This window comes from Dromaius novaehollandiae, chromosome 1, assembly GCF_036370855.1.
Source record: "Dromaius novaehollandiae isolate bDroNov1 chromosome 1, bDroNov1.hap1, whole genome shotgun sequence".
Lineage (NCBI taxonomy): Eukaryota > Metazoa > Chordata > Aves > Casuariiformes > Dromaiidae > Dromaius > Dromaius novaehollandiae.
In genome coordinates, this window is record NC_088098.1 from 134,226,873 (window position 1) to 134,247,191 (window position 20,319).

At 41.0% G+C, this 20,319-nt stretch overlaps 2 protein-coding genes and 1 long non-coding RNA gene across 12 annotated transcripts in view; 2 read left to right on the forward strand and 1 right to left on the reverse strand.

Annotated features, from left to right (window-relative positions):
* Nucleotides 1-5,785, forward strand: part of MAP7D2 (MAP7 domain containing 2) — an 84,931-nt gene extending 79,146 nt beyond the window's left edge. For all 5 annotated transcript variants that reach the window (XM_026120704.2, XM_026120708.2, XM_026120705.2 and 2 more), the window contains 4 exons: nt 646-724; nt 1,451-1,637; nt 3,277-3,556; nt 4,154-5,785. In XM_026120704.2, the coding sequence (XP_025976489.2) occupies nt 646-724; nt 1,451-1,637; nt 3,277-3,526 (516 nt within the window). In that variant the 3' untranslated portion in view covers nt 3,527-3,556; nt 4,154-5,785. The remainder of the gene's footprint in view (nt 1-645; nt 725-1,450; nt 1,638-3,276; nt 3,557-4,153) is intronic.
* LOC135323925 (uncharacterized) lies at nt 1-15,366 on the reverse strand. Of its 2 annotated transcripts, none has more exons than XR_010385416.1 (3): nt 14,611-15,366; nt 13,110-13,246; nt 1-344 (listed from the first exon to the last, which is right to left on the reverse strand). It is a non-coding gene; the product is annotated as an uncharacterized LOC135323925 (long non-coding RNA). The 2 variants fall into 2 exon arrangements; XR_010385414.1 differs by lacking the exon at nt 1-344 and adding an exon at nt 9,620-9,713.
* Nucleotides 15,330-20,319, forward strand: part of BCLAF3 (BCLAF1 and THRAP3 family member 3) — a 34,149-nt gene continuing 29,159 nt past the window's right edge. For 3 of the 5 annotated variants that reach the window (XM_064499099.1, XM_064499117.1, XM_064499124.1), the window contains exon 1: nt 15,331-15,638. The gene's annotated coding sequence lies outside the window, so the exon portion shown is untranslated. Of the gene's footprint in view, nt 15,639-15,816; nt 16,019-20,319 lie in introns of those variants that run through there. The other 2 variants (XM_064499111.1, XM_026120700.2) reach the window with 2 other exon arrangements.

Below are 20,319 nucleotides of genomic sequence, written 5' to 3' on the forward strand. Positions count from 1 at the left end.
GTTTTTCTTTTTTATTAAGTTTATAACCCATGTGTGAAAATTGAACTCTACCGTAGTTCTGTGTTACTAGGTATACTTAGGTATACTCTATCCCCAAATCTTAGATGCATTTTAGAGCTAAGAGTGACTGTTCCTGTGTCACAGTTATTGTTGTGCCACTGCTGTGGAGACCCAGCTTTGAGCAACTGTTGTAGACTCACTGCGCTCACTGCCTAGTGAGGTGGGTAGAGCCCACTCCTTGATGGTAGTACTTGGTGCTGGAGCTGTAGCCTCTGCTGGTGTCAGGGATCTTTTCCGACATTGTATCAGCCAGCGTGAACTGGTTACTGAGCTCTCTGTTAAGCCTGCCAGGAATGTAAGATCAAGAACAGAGAGAGTTTAGTTTTCACATCTATTTTATGTTTTCTACTAAGCAAACTGTCTCTTCAGTTACTTTAATAAGCTCCCTGACCTTTCAAATAGGGTGGGGGGAGGGTTGTTTTGTTTTTTTTTTTTTAATTAAAAAAATTTCTGTGCGTAACAAAAAAATATCCTCTATTGTGTTGGACCACCTGCCTGCCATGGGCACTCTCCCAAGTTCTGAGTCCAATAAGTTCCATGAAAGTTGCAGTCCTTCATCTAATACAGTTGATCTATTGATTACAGAAGGAAGAGCCAAAACTGGAGATACCATCAACTTTGAATGTGGAAAAGCAACCAAAAGCCCTTGTTCTCAACCAGCCAGGTAAAACTTGCCTTACTTTTCTGACTTGTTTTCACAGTTAGTTCTTTTAAGGGATTTGTAATCTCAGGTACAGCACTGTATCATCACAAGTTCTTAGCTTTCATCTCAAAAAGGAACAACTACATTTGTGTGAATGCATCGAATGTTAGAAACTAGAGGCTCACCTTTTCTTTGGCCACTTAAGTAGAAGCAGAAGAAAGTTTCTCCTCCACATAGTACCTGAGATAGCATTTATGTAAATGAGAAGCTCCAGCCTGCAGATTGGCTTGGTTGCTGCGTTCTACATTCTAGTTTTGTAGATAAAAAAAAATTTTGCACACAACCAAGTTTTCAAGTTTTTATAACATTGCTCTAAATTTCTTGCATTTGATATGACTTGATGAAAGCAGTGTATGTATTTTAAGAATTATCAAAGAAAGGTAGCTGTGGGATTTATCTCTATTGTGTTTATTTGCACCAGCCCAAGGCTTTTAGTACATGACATAAAAGATAATACATTCTTTTCTGGCTTCCTTAAATTTAAAAAATGTAGCATAAAGAGCAATTTTAGAGTGGAAAGGAGGACTGACAATATAGTACAATGAGTCGTAGATGAAATTGGCTCCTACTGTATTGTCAGTCCTCCTTTCTACTCCATCTATAACTTAAAAACATTTGTGATTTTTCTTTTTTAGCAATTTAAATACAGATATTGCTACTGTCATATTTTCTAACCTTCTTTTTCAGAGATCAATGGATTGGCAACCTGCCTGAAAAATAAAAGTTCAGAAAGTGCTGCCTCTGTAATCCCTTCCCAAGATGTAGTTGCTAATGGACTTAAGTCCATTTCGGGACTTATGCAGCTGGAAGCTGTTGATGGGAAAACTAACAGCATGGAAGATTCAACAGATGAGGTTCAGTCTATGGATGTGAGGTACAGGCCATATCTTCTAGTAGAAATTGTGGAATTCACATTAGCCACGTCTAAAGTTTTCAATGTTAATACTCCTCTACTTCTCGCCTACCCCACAATGTGTCAGTCTGCTGTCTGCTGTTCAGTGTACTCCCACTGATAATACACGCTTCTGTCAAGATGTAAATTGTTAGTCTCAGACTAGAGTCAACAGAGCTTCATCTCACTCTCGTACACTGAAAAAAGTACTGAAAACCTTCCATGGTTTTTACTTACCAATTTCATACAAATTTGCCCAAACCTTCCATATTGTTCTGAGAATTCAAGATGCATTACTGTGAAAGTAATTGCTGTAGATATATTTCAGATACCACCAGGTTTTTATTTGTATCAAAATTGCATGAGCTCCATATAAACAGAATAAATACTAAATTCATAATTTTCTTGATGTATTTAAATTGAATAAATATATGGAAATCAGTAAATAACTTCCTGTTTATTAATACTGTTGGATTTTGATGCCAAGCTTTGCATGAAAGAAGGAAGTTGATAATTTAAGGTTGCTATGGGAAATCTAGCGCTGAATTTTAAACATGGAATTTTGATACTGTATTTCCCTAATCAGCAAGCCAAATTAACCCCTTATACTGTTTCAGTACTTCCAATAAATATGCATAAGAACATAAGAAATGCCATACTGGGTGAAACCAGAGGTCCATCTACATTATTACTTGGTCTCTGAGGATAGCAATAAGAAAAAAATAGTTAGGGAGAGCACCTGAGCCCAGCCACTTTCTGCAATCCAAGACTACACAGAAGTATTGTTTAGGAGGGTACATCTCTCCCTTTCTAGTATCCACTGATGGACCTGTTGCCCATGAGCTTGTCTAACTCCTTTTTGAACTTGCTGATACCATTTGCATACATGTCCTCAACTAGCAGCAAGTCCCACAGCTCAGTCCCACCAGAAGTATGTTCTTTCATCTGTGTTAAACCCAATCTCTTACTAGTGTCATTGAGCACCCCCTAGTTTTTGTGTTGCACAATTTGATGCACAGTAATTCTGCTCTCAGCCTATCCCCCACCTTCATGGTTTTAGAAATCTTAGTGAAACCCCCTCCTCTGCCCTCTACTCTCCAAACTGAAATGTGTCCCAGTGTTTCTAGTCTCAGCAAGGGGTCAGCTGGTCGCAACACTTGTTAGATTAAATTTTCTGGGATTTCTATGTCTGAAGTATATCACAAGATCTTAAGAAATACATTTTTGTTTAGATTGTGAAATGTGAGTACTTTAGGTAAAGGTTGCAGGATCAGGATGGTAATTTGCAAGAAGTAATAAAAGTAGTATATTTAAGTAATGGAATGGTGCAGGTACTGAAATAATAGCTGTTCAATAGTTGTTCAGTAAGCCACCAGATATTAACTACCAGAAATGTATTCTTAAGAGATAGGTGTTCGCATCACACAGCCACCACAAACAGTATTTTTTAAGGAATAATCTCTTTTTGTTTGGAGTGGGATATATTTTAGGTAAAGGCTTGCCACAACTAGCCTTAAGATAAATAGTAATTTTTTTCTGTCAGAAGATTAATTTGATTTTTGCTTAATGAAAAGTCACACACCTTTTTTTCTGCATCTTCTTTCTTTTATCTTTTGTATAGCCCGGTTTCAAAAGAAGAACTCATCTCTATTCCTGAATATTCACCCATGAACGAACTCATGCCCAGTGTTTCTTTGGACCAGAATGGGACAAGTAATGCCAAGGCTCTTGAAGATCTTTTGGATTTTACAGGCCAAGCTACTTACTCCAGAATTTCCAGTGAAACCATTAGCCTAGATGACTGTAACAAAAACTTGATTGAGGGATTTAACAGTCCAGGACAGGAAAATACACTTAATTCTATCTGTTGACAACCTCGCTTTTCTGCAAAACAGATAAAGGTACAGTATTGTGATAAACACCTTAGATATGATAACTTGCTGTGATTACTTATGAGCTTTCTAGAAGAATGTATCAATGGTAAACAGCATATGTGGAGAGAGGAAGAGAGCTTGTCTCCAGGATATTTAAATTTAGCATAATCTTTCATATTCATAGCTCTTCTTAAGTTGGCATCGTATGTGAACTGAGCGCATCATAGCAACTGAAAGTATCTGGTAGATTAAAACACTTCATTTATCCATTCAGAATATAGTGAGAAGAGATTTGCTCTTTCTCTTCATTAATTATATACTTTTCCTACAAGTCTTTGGAGCACATTAGCATGAAGAAAGCAGTTAAAAGTAGGACCAACCTAGAAAATGGTAATTATTTTTGCTGCTTACCCTTTTTCACTGCTGTAATACTTGCAGCATGGTGTAGAATAATTTATCCTGGAAAGCCAGCAAATTACATGAAAAAAAGTATAGTAGAATTCAATGACAGTTTTAAAATACAATGCCACAGACAATTATAACAAAAGAGCATATTCTAAATTACAAAACTGCATCTAACTTGCATAGCTGACTTGGTTTTCTTTCCTTTTGTTTAATTGACAGAGGTAGCAGTTTGTGGAGGATATCTATCCCTGTGATGCTACTGGCAGTAAAATACGAGCTTGTCACTTGAAAAAGCTTCTGCAGTTCTTGAACACTGGATTTCAAATAATCAGAGCTGAATATAACTTTGTCTTCCCAAGGGATATGTTGAATAACTGGCTGCTTTTGGTAGAAACCGGTGATCTAGAGCCTTGGTAGTTTCAGGGAAGACTCAGTGTGCATTAGAATTTGAGCTTTAGCTGCTAATAAAGCACTTATTTCTTCTTTTAATTTAAAATTCATCTGAACACTTCACTGTGATTTTTTATTTTCACTGTGCATTTTATTTTAAAATCATTCTTCCGTAAGTTTTCTCATTCATCTATTTAGATATATTTTTCTTGTAAATAATGATGAGGTTTGCCCACAGTATATTGAAATGAAATATACTGTAGTTCAGTTTTGTGCCTATCTTCCCCCCCCCCCCGTTAATAAGGAGTTCTTGGCAACTTTTTTGCAGGTGTATAATTCAAAGCTATAGCTGAAGAGGCATGAAAAGTATACAACTGCTGGAATTTAAAAAAGCCTTCTTATTGACTGTGGAGTTTAGGAGTTATCCCTTTATGATTATGTTGACATTTTTAGTCACTAGTGGCAGTTACTGGTTAATGCTAATAGTCCTGGAGCGACTATCACTTATGTGTTAAAATCATACTTCTTGTAACACCTGTAAACAATGTAGGCAAAATGCCTAGTATAATCCCTTAATATGTATTGTATAACTGTAGTAGATCCAAATGAGTATGTCAAGGGGGTCAGATAACATGTTAATCTTTGGAGACACAGACACTTGATTAATACCAGCAGGCTTTCAATCACGTGGAGAAGTATTTTGTCTTCCTATAGGCTCAGCAACAACAAAATATAGTCAGCAGCAAAACAATATAAAAATGTTGCAGCAGAAATACAAAAGCTGAGAGAGACACAGTGAACACTGCTAGCCTCCTTAATATTCTATAAGCATCTGTATGGAAAAAAATCACATCAAGAATGTATAATGTGTAGACATTATGTGCCATAAAATGTTAATTTTATTTCTGTTGGTGAACTATGGTAACTTTTATGCTAGATCATGTGCTGCTTTGAGGACATTTTTGTCCAATTCCTTATTTAAAAAAAAATAAAGAAATAAATACAAATCTGTTTTAAAACAAACACCAAAAAAAACTTTTTTTTTTTTTTTTTTTAATCTGTAAGGGAGTTCACAGTATAGCCTGAACTCACTTGTAGCCCTGTTCTTGTGCTTTTTAAAGCCAGGAACAGGAAAGTAAGCAATGAAAGTGTGTGTGATAAAGAAAGCATACCTACAACAATCCAGCTCTATTTATATTAGTGTACTTCAGAAAAAAAAACTTTCTTTTGACTGTGCAGTAAGCTGTAGCATGATATTGTGTCTTCCAAATTAGTCCTACATTTATTTCCTAAATAAAAAACAAACAAAAACAAACTGTTTGTTTTGCTGTGATACGTTGTGTTTGACAAATGCCACATTATATTTTATTATGGTGTCATTGTATAACCTGTAGATTTCTTCATTTGCATGACATGTATAGCATGTATAAAGGTGAAATACATTTTCATTTATGAATCTAACTTGTTTCATAGCTTTTTTTTTTTACTCATAACAAAAATATGACAAACTTAAAATATATTTTAATTTGTTCCGGGGTGCTTTCAGAGGAAGGGAGTCATACTGCATGGAGCACTAGTTCTTAGAGCCTCGAAATACTTAACCGTTGTTTTCTTGGCAATATACGAATTTGCTTTCTGAAGTCTCGCCAATACATGGAAGAAATGTGGACTGGTGGCAGAAAACTCTTAAAGTGAGGGTTCCAAACTATGACATCCAAAATGCTGGTGGCATGAAGCCACTTCAATGCAAAATATAACCCACACTTGTGGTCTCTGGCGTACTGCTTGGCAAAGAAAACAAGGAAAAGAAAATTTGGGAGCTGTGGCCCCAACTGGCCTTGGCCCCACTGGACACTGTTCTGTCCAGCGTCTTAGCTGTGTGTTATCTTTTACATAAGAGTATACATAATATAAATGCTAAACTTATCTTCAAGCTAAATACACAAACTACTGTTTAGAAGGAGACCAGCTTGGAGTTACTATTAGTATTCCAGTGAAAAGCTAAGGAAAAGGATCAGCATAATGTTTTTTATAAAATCACAACTTCAATGAAAATTTAAAATGAGAAAATCTGCTTTTATATTATATATATTATATGTGTGTTTATATATTATATTAGTACTTTCCGTGATGACACTTCATCTCATTCTGTTTTGGATCGTTCATGTGATTTGCTCACTCAGTTATTTACTAAGATTAAAGGAGGGAAGACAAGTGAGTATTCATATAATAGAAAATATGTCAGAACATTTTTTTTACTTGCTTTCAAATATAATCTTAAAAATTTGGCTGGATATCTGGAGCAAGTACCATTATTTGAGGGGTTAAGTTACTTTTCCTTTTTGCTTTTGATGATCTAACTTCTTTGTACCAATATTCATGTTTGCTGCTATGATTCAGGTCTGCATAATGAACTTATTTTGACAGTGGTCCTGAAACTGCGATGAAGGACCACTAGTGATTCACATGAATCCTTTGCAGAGCTTTTCTGACATAAATCATTTGAGGATCAAGCTGTGAGAAGAAGCAAGAGAAAAGAGAATAAAGAAATGATTCTTGAATGGATGTCTTTTGTAAAGCAATCTGTAAAACAAGAGTGTCAGGAAACCACTGAAACAGAACTCTGATGAACTAATTAAAACACAAGAACTGCATTACTAAAGCAAAACAATAAAAAGCTGTTAACAAAATTAGACCAGTACATAGTATATGGTAGTAATATATTGTGCTAACACAGCACAATGAAATAATGTGAATGTAGCTATCTCTTAGTGAAAATAAATCTGGGAAAGGATAGTAGCGGTGTCAGATCCTTCTTGGTGTTTACTGCACTAACTAGTATAACTAGCAATAAGTTTTTAAAGTAATAAATACCATGTATATCTAAGGTAATTGGATGTCACAGTAACTCTGTGATTACGATCAGCATTTTCTGTGGAATTGCTCTGGGCAATGACACCCAAGCTTGTCTTAGGCCTGGCAAAGGCCTGTAGCAGACTCCATGGCTCTTGGCTCCCTCGTGTTCCTTCCAACACCAGATAGTATCAGGGATGGGGGGATCCAGCTCTGCCCTCGAGCCTGCATTTTCAGTTAGTGATAAAGGGGACAGAAGCGGGGAAAAGTCATCCTCGTTCCTGTAAATGTACAAATTACATATGTGGAGAAAGCAACAGAAACCACACAGGATACTGCCCAGCAGGATTGGGATCTCCCCTTTGCCACTGTTCAAAAACTGACTTTCCGCTTCCCACCCCGCCGAAGCCCCAGCCTTGCTTGTGTGATGGAGGTCAGGGGGATGGGGCAGAAGCCAGGAACAAACCTCCTGTTCCCCACAGTCAGCTGGAGCATGGCAGGACTGTCCAGCCTCACATTTCAGGTATAAACTCGAGTGAATGGCCAGCTATTTCAGGTGCTGCTGCCACCACCACATTCATATTTCGGGTGTTGGCAGCGCGGCACTGCAGCTCTTCTGCTGCTGCATGACCCCGTGTGCCCAAGGTAGCACAGTAGCCTCATCTGGGGTCAGTCATGGCTGGTCAGAGGGGCATGAGATCACCAGGGCAGCACTGGAGCTGCAGTGCTGTGCAGCAGCCTGGAAACCCCCATAGAAGATGTATTTCCTGTAAAGCCTTGAATTGTGGTCCTGTCCCTGTATTACATGCCCTGTTGTGCAACTGCATCCCCCCATCCTTTAAAACCCTGTATGGAGCCCCCTGCCATGAGTCAGGAGACATTAAGAAGTCTGCTTTAGACTCTGAAATGTGAAGTACATCCGTAGTACCCATCTCATTAAACTAGCTGACATTCAGCTTGCGCTCTCTCCTCTCAAGACAACGGGTGTGAGACTGCTGAGCAGCTGCCTCCACTGGCAAAGGGACACTGAACTCTTGCAGTGTGGTCCACTGAGGGGGCGTTTGCAAATAGCAGCTGTGGCATCACTCCCATGAGTAACTAGTTTCCTCTGTGTCTTACCTATTGAAAGGGTCTTAACATGTAAAGAGCTTAATATTCAAGAGCCAAAGGCTATTTACTTTGTGAGGTGTATTTCTTGTTTTCTCTAATCTGCCACCCACATGCTGCACTGGAAGAACAAGAACAAAACTGTCTTTTAAGCTACAGACAAACAAGTAAGTTCAGTGGGGATACATTTTCTCCTGCATTAGTGGTGTGCAGATCTTCCTCCTTTCTACTACACCTTCCCTCCCTCCTATACAAGAACAGTGTAGACTGAAAAAAATGTCTCGCTTTACTCTCATTTTAGGACAATGTTGTTCAAGCTGTTGGTTGCCTCCAAAACCAGCATGGAGTGGTTATTGACCTACGCTGTCTCTGTGTGGGGGTGTAAATTTGTGTAAATGTAAAAGTTACATGACATTTTGGGATGTTGTTTTCCAGTATTAAAATTAAATTCTGGAAAATTTATTAGTGTTGGACCACAATGCTAAAATCTGGAAAATATGGTGATTGATCTTATGACTAATTGCAATTTTCTCTGGATTTTTTTTTTAATATTTAGAAAAACAGTTTAAATACATTCTATTCCTCAGGAATACATATACTTTAAAATCATAGAAATCTTAAGATATTTGAATGCATTTTTTGTTCTTGCTATTAGTAACAGTAATACTGCTCCAGAATACTGCAACCCACAACGTTCTTCTCTCCCCCACTTTTTCATCCCGTCATTTATCTTGCCCTTATGATCTCTTACAGCTGAAAATTAGGTGGTGCTGTTCATTCTGTTGGCCAATTTGTCTATTGAAGCAACATTTTAAGCAAAAAAGCCCTTAAACAGCCAGCAGAAATACTAAGAGAAAGGATGCTTAAGCTTTTAAAATAATTGTCTAAAACGTGAGAGAATGGTTTCTTGACCATCAGAATAATTTTTGACACTTTTCTTCTTAATTGCCTTTTTTGTTCTCCATCTCATAGTACTGAAATATTGTGATACATTCTATAGTATTTTGAAAGATTGAAAACTGAGGTAGTAATGTTTTCGAACTAGTGGGTCAGACGATTACCTGAAGCCTGCAATTTGCAGGATCAAAATAAATGCTCTGGGAACTGGTGTGTGATGTTCATTCAAGGGATTTACAAAAATAGACATGTATCCCTGCTAAAATGGAGCCTTAACGATTTCCAGAGGAAAAACAACTGTGCTTCAGGAGAGATTCAGTGAATAGAAGGAAACGGTAAGCAATGTGCTGCACACCTCTATGAAGTCCTTACACTGAGTTTTTAAAATAGTTACATAAATAAGGCAAACCATAAGCTATGCATTAGCACTTACATCTCCTTGCTGTGTCTGAAAGGGATAACTTGAAGTCAGAGGCAATTGTAGGTGACTGACACTATACAGGAATGGACCCAAGAACCTAAAATTAAATAGCTGGAGAAAAAATTTCATGGTGTGAAACAAGATCACAATCGGGGAAATTACACTATTTCCTCAATTTTTCTGTAAATACCAGCCACACTCACCAAATTCAATACATGAGCAGCACTTACCAATTCCACTGAAAGACTGTGGGAAAACAGCAAGCAGTATCAGGGCAGCATCTGTAATACTGTATTAACATTATGTTCACACATCCCTTTTCAGAATAACTTTTTTAAAATACGGATGGCAACATCATGCAAAATAGCATTATAAGCACCTTAAATATACAGAGTTATGGGAGTTTATGCCAATAATTTCTATAAAGTTGCTCCTAATTTTCATGGTGTGAGTTCTCAATTGAGGCCAGCTTTCATTCTTTCCTTTTTTTTTAAACCTCTTTTATCAGTTCAAATACAATAAATCTGAGATAATATAAATTCTTGTGGTAGCCCGGTGGAATAAGTTTGTTCTTACCAGTTCCTGGACAAAGGCTGTCCATACCTTAGGTGGCAGAGAAGCACAAAATCAGAGGAGTGTTTGGGGACTGAATAACTGCTGGCCTCCAGCAGTAGTGTATCAGAGATGGCTATGAGACACTGCTGTCACATGCAATGAATCCATATAATCCTGGTCAGAAATGGATAAAATTCAATATGGCCTCTTCTCAGGTGAAGACTGTGTCAGAACTGCACTCTCCTTTTGGCAAGAAACTTCTGCATTACTAACCTACATTTTCACATGGTTAGTTTATGCTCACATACTCTTGGACCAATGCTATAGTTTAAGGTTGAAAGTGTCATATAACAAATGGAACTGTTAGTGGCCTTGACAAATAAGAAAGTTGATGGAAGGAAGGAAGAAGAAAAAAAGGATGGATGAAGGTAGCAGTGTTGCCTAAAGAATGCTAAGATACTTCGTTTATTATCAAATAATTAATATTAAAATTCCTAAGGCAAATGAATATCAGTAACGCCCACAATGTCCTATCAAGCTGTATGTTTTGAAATCTGGTCTCTCTTCAGGCTTCCCATCCTGCTGTTTCACTGTAATTTCTCATTCTGTCACCCTTCCAAATTGTGGTTCTTGTGCAGGCAAAGAAATGCAGCCATTCTGCCTTTCTGCTTCCTCTTTGAATTAATTTGCTATGGCCTCTTAGATCATAAGCCTAGTTCAAAGCCTTTGCTTTTAAAACCCTTTTTTAACTGTGTTTATGTCACATATTGGTATTAATCCATACACCGAAATTGTTTTCGCTGGTATATTGCCAAAATCGTTGCAAGCTGACATGGGCCATACACCTAACGGCAACGGCATAGTTTTTACATGTTGTGACAGGAAAGCCATGATAACCTCATAAATAAAACATAGAGGCATCATTACGTCATGAGATCCCAGCCTTGCTAAAGGCTCTCTTTAAAGAATAATATGGTGATACTATCTGAGCCAAGTCATGCAGTCAGTCATCCTCTCACGTTCCTTCAGGTTTTAATTAAATGATTATTTTACAGCTTCCCTTAAATTTCAAAGCTAAATAACGTGGGGCTTATTTCCTCAATTAAAGAGGGAATTGTTATCTATTGCTTTGAGCTTGAATTAAAAAAAAGTCACAGTTCTATAGAAAGCTGTTCAAACAAGCTCTTGCAACTTTGAGTGTTTGATTTCTGTTTTATTTTGGATCGAACTCTTTCCTTGTCTGGATGAAATGCAACAGACTTGAAGTTGAAGTTATTTTCACAAGTAACTTTAGACGTTGATTTAAGCATCAGTATCTCAGTTTCTGTAAAGTAAGAGAAACAGCTGACACTCCTTCACTGGGGAGTTTAGAAACTTAGCTAATTTTGTTCCACTGAATGACGGATTTTTTTTTTATTAGAGGAAGCAAACATGTTGTGTGCCTGCAAAGTTTTAGGCACACTCGTTTCATAACAGCAGACATACTTTGTGGTTTGGCTAAAGTGTTTTGATATAAATGAAAGAAAAAAAAATGCCTGCTTGTGCTATGGGATAGGGGTGGATGAGAAGTAAAAAGGATAAAGGTGAAACTTCTCTAAAAGAAGAGATCAGAGTTAATGAAGCCATACTAGTCTTATCTGGAGGCAGAATAAAATACTAAAGCCCAAACTAAACATTTCCCTTGAAATATTATGAGAGGTAGCTGGTAAAAACATGATCACTCTTTGACAGCAGGTCTTCTTGATGGTGAGTCTTCTCTTTGCAGATATTTATTCTACCAGATCCTCTCTGACCGCCCTGATGCACCAAGTATCACCATCTATAGGCCCTGTCTACACATACCAAAATGAATTATGCATGACAACCAAGCTAACCCATTTCCTACCGAGAGCTTTTAATTTCATCTATCTAGTCCACTTCAGTGGAAAACAACTATTCAAAAGCAGTTGTGGCGGTGGTGAGCCTGGAAGTGTGGGAAAGCCCAGGCAACGCTCCCAAGCACAGCTCAGCCTGTGATGCTCAATCTGCTTCTGTGCCTGACCTTGCCTAGGGATTGAGTAAAGTTTTATTTCCACTTTTTTTTTTTAATTAACATGCTACTGTTCAGCAAAGCTCAGCTCCAATAGTAAAATTTTATGCAGAAAATGAAGTGCCTAGCTGAAAGGAGAAATACGTAAGATCTGTTTACTATCTAATATTAATTTCTGTGTTTGAATTCTAGGTTACTTCCATTCATAATTTCCAGTTGTTTAGCATGCATACCACAGCCATATGGTTTCCAGAGGGAATGTTTACTAAATTAAACATTAAAAGAATGTAAAAGCTATTCTCTATTCTAATGGTATTTAATTAGGAAAACATGGAAATAGATTAAAATAATTAGTCTTAATAAGTAGTAATTGTCAAGCCTTCTGCAATAGTAGCCTTTACAATTTACAGACGGAGAATAACAATGTTGTGGAATTACTAATAGACGCTGGTTTGAAAATTAGTTTAATTTGTAAAGTGTGTTTCATTTCCTGTTTTCTTAGACTACACAGTCCCAACCATGGAGATCCTTGTGTATATGCTTAATGATATCCATCAAGCTAAGTGTATATTGAATCAGGGGCATCTGAGGAGAATTCAAACAAAGAGGTTAACAATGAAATATAATTTAGTATATGTAATGTAGAGGTTTATCATATTCAAATAGAGGTGGATTGTCTGTAGTTATTACACTTTTTGCTTGAAGTGCGGTGTCTGCTTAATTTTAAGTTTCAGGGCAGTACTAGCCCGATTAGACATAAAGAACAGGTAAACCATGACACCAGCTGCAGTAAGGAATAACGATAAAATTTTTCTTTCTCTGTTAGTTTCATTTTCCTAGTCTTGAGAATGAAGCCATAACTTTCTACATAGTGATTATCCTGCATATTGTAAAAAGTATGTCAAACTTGTAAAACACAATACCTGCTTGAGCCCTCCAGGCTGTGGGAATTCTCCCTGGCCTATGTTCCTCTGGCAGAGGGCAGAATAACAGCATCTGCCCCGCTCAATCTCCCTTAGTCAATCTAAAGATCACTCCGCCTTGTTCTGACGCCAAGCTCCTATTAACAAAAATAGAAATAAGGTAAAGATGAAGAAAGCACTGTTTAGTGCAGCTTGCAACTATATTTCTGTATCACATAGTTCAGTAAATCTTTTAATTGTGAAGACATTACACTAAAGTTAATAATAACTTCATACTTCTATATGCTTTTCATAGGAGAAGTTCAAAGTGTTTTGATGAATACCCAATAAATTATTTTGTGTGACTATTGTGTGTGGTTCCTTGTGTTTGAGCTAGTCCAAAAAGGACAAAAGAGCCATGCAAAACTCTGCAAATGCTGAAGCACAACAGCCAAACTTACAGTTGTGAAGAGGGATCCCTCAGTCCAAATCACAGTGACTATGACAAGGTTAAGAAGACTGAGACACAAAGATTATGCTCAGCTGAAAGATCAGGCCTATAAAAGGAAGGCAGAAAGATGCTAGCTGCTAAAAGCCTGAAGGATAGCCAAAGTTGGCAGCCCAAGCTGGAAGTAGGAACATAAGGAAACTCAGACCACTTATTTGAGGTACATCTAATTAAGGGGCTAAGGAGAATGCCAACAGTAAGTCACCCTTCCTCTCCCTTCTTTATCCAGTGAATACAAGCAGCTGACTCCACCCCAAAGCAGGCCATGGTTTGGTAATACAGTAAATGCAGCCCTATGGTGCTGAAACGGATCAAAAATGTCAGGACTATGTAACACAGAGTACTGACTTAATACAAATTCTTTTTCTGAATCATGTTTGTTAAAGAAAACGTTGACAGGCTAACTCGGCATTGGCAAGCTTTATACCAGATCAGATACCATCTGCCTGCGCCATCGTAACGGTGTTGGATCAGGTCGCCCTTCTTCCTGCAGCTAGTGTAAAATAAAAAGGGAACATCAACTCTGTGCTCAGGCTAAAACAAAAGTGTGTGCCAGTGTCTATCTGAATCAAATATATTAATGGAGCAATCCGACAAGGCACCACTCTAGTGTTGCAATCTCTGACCTCAAATGCCTAAAATAAAGTGTCAGGATCTTCTTTCATGTGTGGCTTTGCATGACTTTAAATCCATTTGCGTGCTTTTTTACCATAAAAAGATAGTCCATTTCGAAAAGGCCTCCTTATGTGTTAACGTGTTCAGCTGTTGTTTGCAGCTTAAGAAAAAACTCGCTCAAATGCCAAACCTGTTAGGCGTGCTAGGTATCATGACCGACAATCAAGGGAGTGTATCCCAGCGGCCTAGAAAGGAGAGTGTTCAAATTGCTGGGGTTGATCGTATCTCAAAGAGAAGTGGAGACCTGGAATAGATACTTAGAAAAGGGTACACTCCAGGAACCATGAAACAGCCTCAGAAAAGACTACTTACTCAAGTATTGCAAGAGATGCTACAAACCTCGCACTGTCCTCTGACAAGTAAGCAGCAGCCACTTTACCGATGGGTCTGCAGAGTGAATCAAGGCCGTGAAATGGGTGGTTTTACAGCCTGAGCAGAGCACCACCAGGATGCCTCATACGCGGCAGTGAATTTAGTTGTACGTTATTTGACCAGTAAGGCCTTAGGCAGTCTTTTGACCAAGCTTTTTCCGCCCAACCCAGCACCTCACAGCAGAAAATGGCTGAAACACTGGAATCACGGGGGGCTGTGCTCTCCCTGCTGAAGCCAGGCTTGGCCCATCTCCTGCCATCTGGGCTGCAGCTCACCCTGCTGCTGGTGCAGGTCAGCAGCCCCCTCTCCGGGGACCTTTAACTGCCCCAACACATGCCGGGCAGCGAGTTTCACGGGAAAAATTTGTTTTTTCGTATTTTTGCATCTCTCTCGTGCAGGGGGTGGCCACGTTTTTAAATAAACACCCGCAACGGCAATTTCATTTTTGCTGCTACGGACGGGAAGGAGGGGACGGACCGAACTCCCCGCTCCCGGACCTCCCCGCCCGCAGCGCCGCGCACCTCCGCCCGCCCTCGCGGCGGAGTCGGCGCTCCCCTGAACCCCAAAACGCGGCGTTTCTAGCGGGCGCCCTGGTGCCGCGCCGCCCCCGCCCCGCGGACGACCGTTGCCCCCGGGTTCAGCAACGGCTCCCGGGAGGCCACGCGCGGACGGCCATGCCCCACCCGCTCGCACCCCGCGGCGGAAGGGGCGGCGGCGGCGCCCCGCGGCAGGGTGGGAGCCGCCGCGAGGGGGAGAGGCGGCGCCCGCGGCGGCGCCCGCCCGCCCCTGCCCGCCCCTCCACTTCCGGGGCGCCCGCCTGCCCTCCCTTTCCCTGCTCCGCGCCGCTGGCGAGCTGCTGCGGCCGGCGCGGAGCGGCGCAGCCCGCCGGGAGTCCGCCCCGCCTCCTCGCCGGGCACCTGCTCGGGGCGGAGCGGCGGCGGCCGGAGGAGCGGAGGGAGGCGGCGGCGGCGGCTCCGGAAGCGGCTCCAGTGGCGGTGAGTGCGGGCGGGAGGGAGCAGCGGCCCGCGCGGCCTGGGCACGCGGGGCCGCGGCCGGAGCGGGCGCTGGCGGCGGCGCTTTCCCCCCCCTCCCCCCCACCGCGGAGGGAGAGGGGCGTTGTTGTCCCGCTTGGCGCTGCCTGCGAGCCCGGCCGCGGGGGGGGGGGCCTGCCCTGTCCGGCGGAGGCACCGCCGCAGCGGCCGGGCCGGGCCTGGCTCCGGCCCTGGGGCCTCCCGCCCGCCCACGGCCGGCTCTCCTGGGCCTCCCCGCGGCCCCGGGCCGGAACAAAGCTCCGCTGCCTCGGTCGTGCGTCGGGGGGTGGTGGTGTCTCGTCTGCTGCCCCTGTCGCAGCCGGGGGTGTCGAGAATAGAGAAAGGTGGGAATTTTTTTATTTATTTTTATATATGTGTGTGTGTGTGTGTGTGTGTGTGTGTATATATATATATATATATTTATTTATTTATTTATTTATGCATATTTTTTTTTTTCCTGGCTTGCCATGTTTGTCCCTGAAGGTGTTCGCCCGGGTATGGTGTGCTGTGAATTTGAAGGGGACAGGAGGTCAGTGGGGATTTTGCCAAATCGATCTTAAATCTGCTGATGCGTAGGTAGCCTGTAGCAATGGCATCTGTAACCCGCGTGTGTGTATATATATATATCATATATAGTACATGTATGTGTGTATATAGACACATTATTATATTGTATCTGATATACGCACCATAAATGTTCACTGAGATTTGGGAGGGCTAGAAACAAAGCACAAGGAGAGGCATGGGACAGGAATGACAAGAAATGCCGTGGGACTGTCTCTGAGGCATGCGTGTGCCTTGATGGTTCCAGAAAACCCATTTTGCTTTGCACTTGCTGTGTGAGCAGTACAGCAGGACTGAGTTGGCTTTTTGTTAATATCATAAGGACGGCATTTTCCTCTTGAGGTGAGCAATGCATAAATACCAGCAGTCCCTGTTCCAGATGGTTTATTTCTGGTCACAGTTCTATGCTGCTGAGTGTGTTTAGATTAATTTAAATAGCACAGTTTTTTGTATAGTAGTCGTCGCTTAGTTTGAGTCTCTTTGGCTTAGCTTAATGTATCTTCAGGATTGAGATGACTGAAACAAGATGACTTGGCACTGATTTGACCAATAGTGTGTCTTACGATACTTTTTTAGTTGGTTTAGTTGATTGCATGGAGTTATTCATACACATCTAAAGGGGCAGTAATGCTTTGGGGGAGAGCAGGAGGAATCAATATTCTCCTCACCTGGCTCAACTCCATGCAGAAGAGCGCACCCAACTTTTATTGCGGTCCTTAAACTATATTTACAAGTGACTTGGGGCATTTAGGTTCCTGAATTACAAGGGTTTAAAACAAAGACTACTCAAATTGCTGGGAGATTTTAATTACCTACTTACCTTTTGTGTTTGTGGGCCTCAAGAGAAGTGAATCTTTTGTGAGTTCTGCTGGCCTTGAAGGGCTCAGGGAACAGCTTGGAAGAAGATGTAAAAAGGGAAGTGGGAGAAATGTTCAAAAAGGCATGGAAGCATCTTTGGTGAAAGAAGTTACGTGGTGACATGGCAAGCTATGAGATATGAGCTTGAGCAGAGAGGTGTAGAGAGCACAGATGACTAAGTTTTCCCCTTGTTTTCTTCCTTTCACTCTGAAGGACTAATCAGAAGCTATTAGGATTTTTCTAGCCTTTCTTTTTCTTCTCTAAAAATATTGTTGTTGACGAGGTGAGCTGAAAGTAATTCATTTCCTTTAGAGGCACACCCAGTTATCCTGATAAACAGCTGTCTGTCTTAATAAGTGTCCATGACATGCGGCACTCCTCCACATCTGCCTTTAGCAAAATAACTGGTATTTCTGCCACCACTTTTATAAGGGCAGTCAAATCAACTTTCCTTCTGCCTGTGCTGAGATAGGTTGGTTTGATTTTGGTGCGGTTTGCCTGGTGGGTGCTCACCTGTCAAGAGGTAATGTAAGTTGGGTTGGTGTCATAGCAAGCAAGGTGGCGAGTGATGTGACTAAACACAGTTAGGTTTCCGCTTCTGCTCAGGTGGAAGCAGGCTTGAACTGTCTCTGGGGAAGGGAGGAAATGTACTAGGAGTCTTCCAGCATGGCTGATTTCTATGGCATGGTTGATGAACACAGCTAAAACTGCTCAGTTTGCTGGCAGAGTTCATGCACAGCATTGCTGATTCTACACTTCTTTTGAATAAAGAAGGTGTTTCTCCCCCCCCCCCCCCCAATCGTTTTTGTGACTTAAGGTCTCCACTACAGCTTGTATGTTTTGGGATAGCATTCAGTGGGCAGGAAGTTGTTGTGGTTTGTTTTGTTTCTAAAGCATATATAAGACTATGATAGGAATTAATTTTTAACACGTTTCTGACACCTCCTTAGAACTCGATAGCCAGAGTGGGCTGCGGATGGTGCTCTTAAATTTAATGATCTGTCTGTAATAGATCAGAGGTCAGACTGTGTTTTAAAGGCCTTTGTCAATGTGATACAGAAATGGCTGGACAGCATGTTTATAGCTTGTGCTTTCTTTGTGTTTTTTAAAAAAAAGTATTTATTTGAGACTGAACTATGTAGTGTATTATGTGATATAGCCTTATCCTACTCACTCTTTTCAAGCTGGTGTTAGAATTAATTTTCTGCAAAGGTCAGGCATTGCCTGCTAATTAGTGTCATTAAATGGGTTTTAATGAGAGTATACTGAGCTTAAGTTACTTGCTCAGTAAACTTACTCAGGTATTTTTGTTTTGCTGAAATACACAAGAAGTATTTCCCTATGCCTGTATCTCTTAAGTAATCCCTTAAAATTTGTTTAGTGGTCCATTAAGAAATAGTCTGTACTTCAGCTAGGCCTGTACTCTCTATGATAGGTCCTCATGCTACTCTGAGTGTAAAAAGGGAACAGTGAGACAGTTTGAGATGGTTTGGGCATTATCATCTGCTCAGTACATGCCCTTATAGTGGCTCTTCCTGTGTTCTTGAATCTTATTATTTAGAGCAAGTAAAGGGGAGTGATGCTGCCTCTGTATGGAACAGTTACCTCACTAATATGAGGCTTAGTCATCTGTTAATGATCCTTAGCACTGAGCTACAACCTATGTAAAGCTACCTTCTCCAGCTTGTGTATAGCAAAAGGATAAAGCTGAAAAACAGGAGAAAGAGGATGGAAAGTTACTACTTTAAAGCTGCAGTGCCTGAGCTTCCGGAAGATTAGAGCCCTATTTTTACTGCTAGGAGAAATCTTTAGATTAACAAGCAAACTGAAGAGAGCTGCCTGAAGAGTCAGAGTATGCTCAGGTTGTGGTTTGACAGTGTGATTTATTCAGTAGGGTTACTGGCATATAATATTGTCTCCTCCTGTCATGGTGCGCCATTTTCTCAATTGTTTTGGCACAGTTGTTTGTGGAGATGCTATGAACCAGATCAGGAAATTTTGATAAATGTGGCCTGGCAAAAGGAAAAACCTCATCACTTTCCTGATGGTGTTCATGATGAGGATTCAGGCTGTGTTGCCAGTGCAACTGAGGTTGCAGTGTCCTGGGGGTAGTGCGGCCAGACCTGCTACAAAATATTTTGGAGTGTCAAACCATAACCTTGGAGATCTGGAAGAGAGTCTGAGAGTGACTAAAGGCCAGGAGAAGGAATTTATAATCCTAGAAGAGCACTAACACAATATCAGAGTAGTGAGGAAATTGAGGATGGAAAACTTGAAAAAAGATCTTTTGCATAGATCTAGTTATCTACCAAGTTGTCTGAAAGAGGGAATGGTTTAGAAATCCCTCTGTTGAATCTCTTTTGTTTCAACCAGTGTGTGTCCTTGAGCTGTTCTAGTTTATAGCTTTCAAACTATGATATGCATACAACCTTGAGAGAGTATGTGTCAAGAGTCAGGAGTTACCTCTGGGCTGCCAGAGCCTTCAGGCAGGCTGCTGGGCTCTTGCCTGCAGGCAGTCAGTCACGGGTGTGGGTGCTCTTTCCTTGTTCCCAGAGATGCACGTGCACATGTAGGTGTGTCCGTGCTTCTCATCCAGGTGTTGGAGAAGATCTGAGGCAAGGAGTGTGGCGCTAGCGCGAGGCAGGGTTGCACCACACAATTCACGGCACCCTACTTTGTGCTCTGGGAGGAGTGGCTGGCAGTGGGGGGGGGGGGGGGTTGTGAAAATGTGAATTGGTTTTTGAGGTTGAAGGCAATTAGAAAAATTAGGGAAATTATGTATACATAATACATGGCCTAGTGCAGCACTGGGAGCCTCAGCATGTGGTGATAATACCCAGACCAGTCTGGGAAACCCTGAGTTAAAGTATGGGTGAAGTTGGTTCCTGAGAAGAAGAATTTGTGCTGCTGCTGAATCTTACTGATTTCCACTGCAGTTCAGAAACTTTCCGACCCGCTTGCTGAGTGTTGGGAAATGTGCCTAGGGAAGAGCGTAAGAATAAACACATGCTGTTTGCCGTTTTGGAGGCAAGGTTTTGAACTAGGTATATGTACCTACCACTGTTGTTAGATATATGATACGGCTGTGCTTATGGAGGGATTTGTTATGTCTTGTGGTTCAGCTGCCCTATTTCAGACTCTTTTGGAGAGGAAATGTCAAGGGAGCTGGTATGCCTGGAAGCTGAACAGGGAATAAGTGCGTGCCGTGCTTATGTCCTGCCCA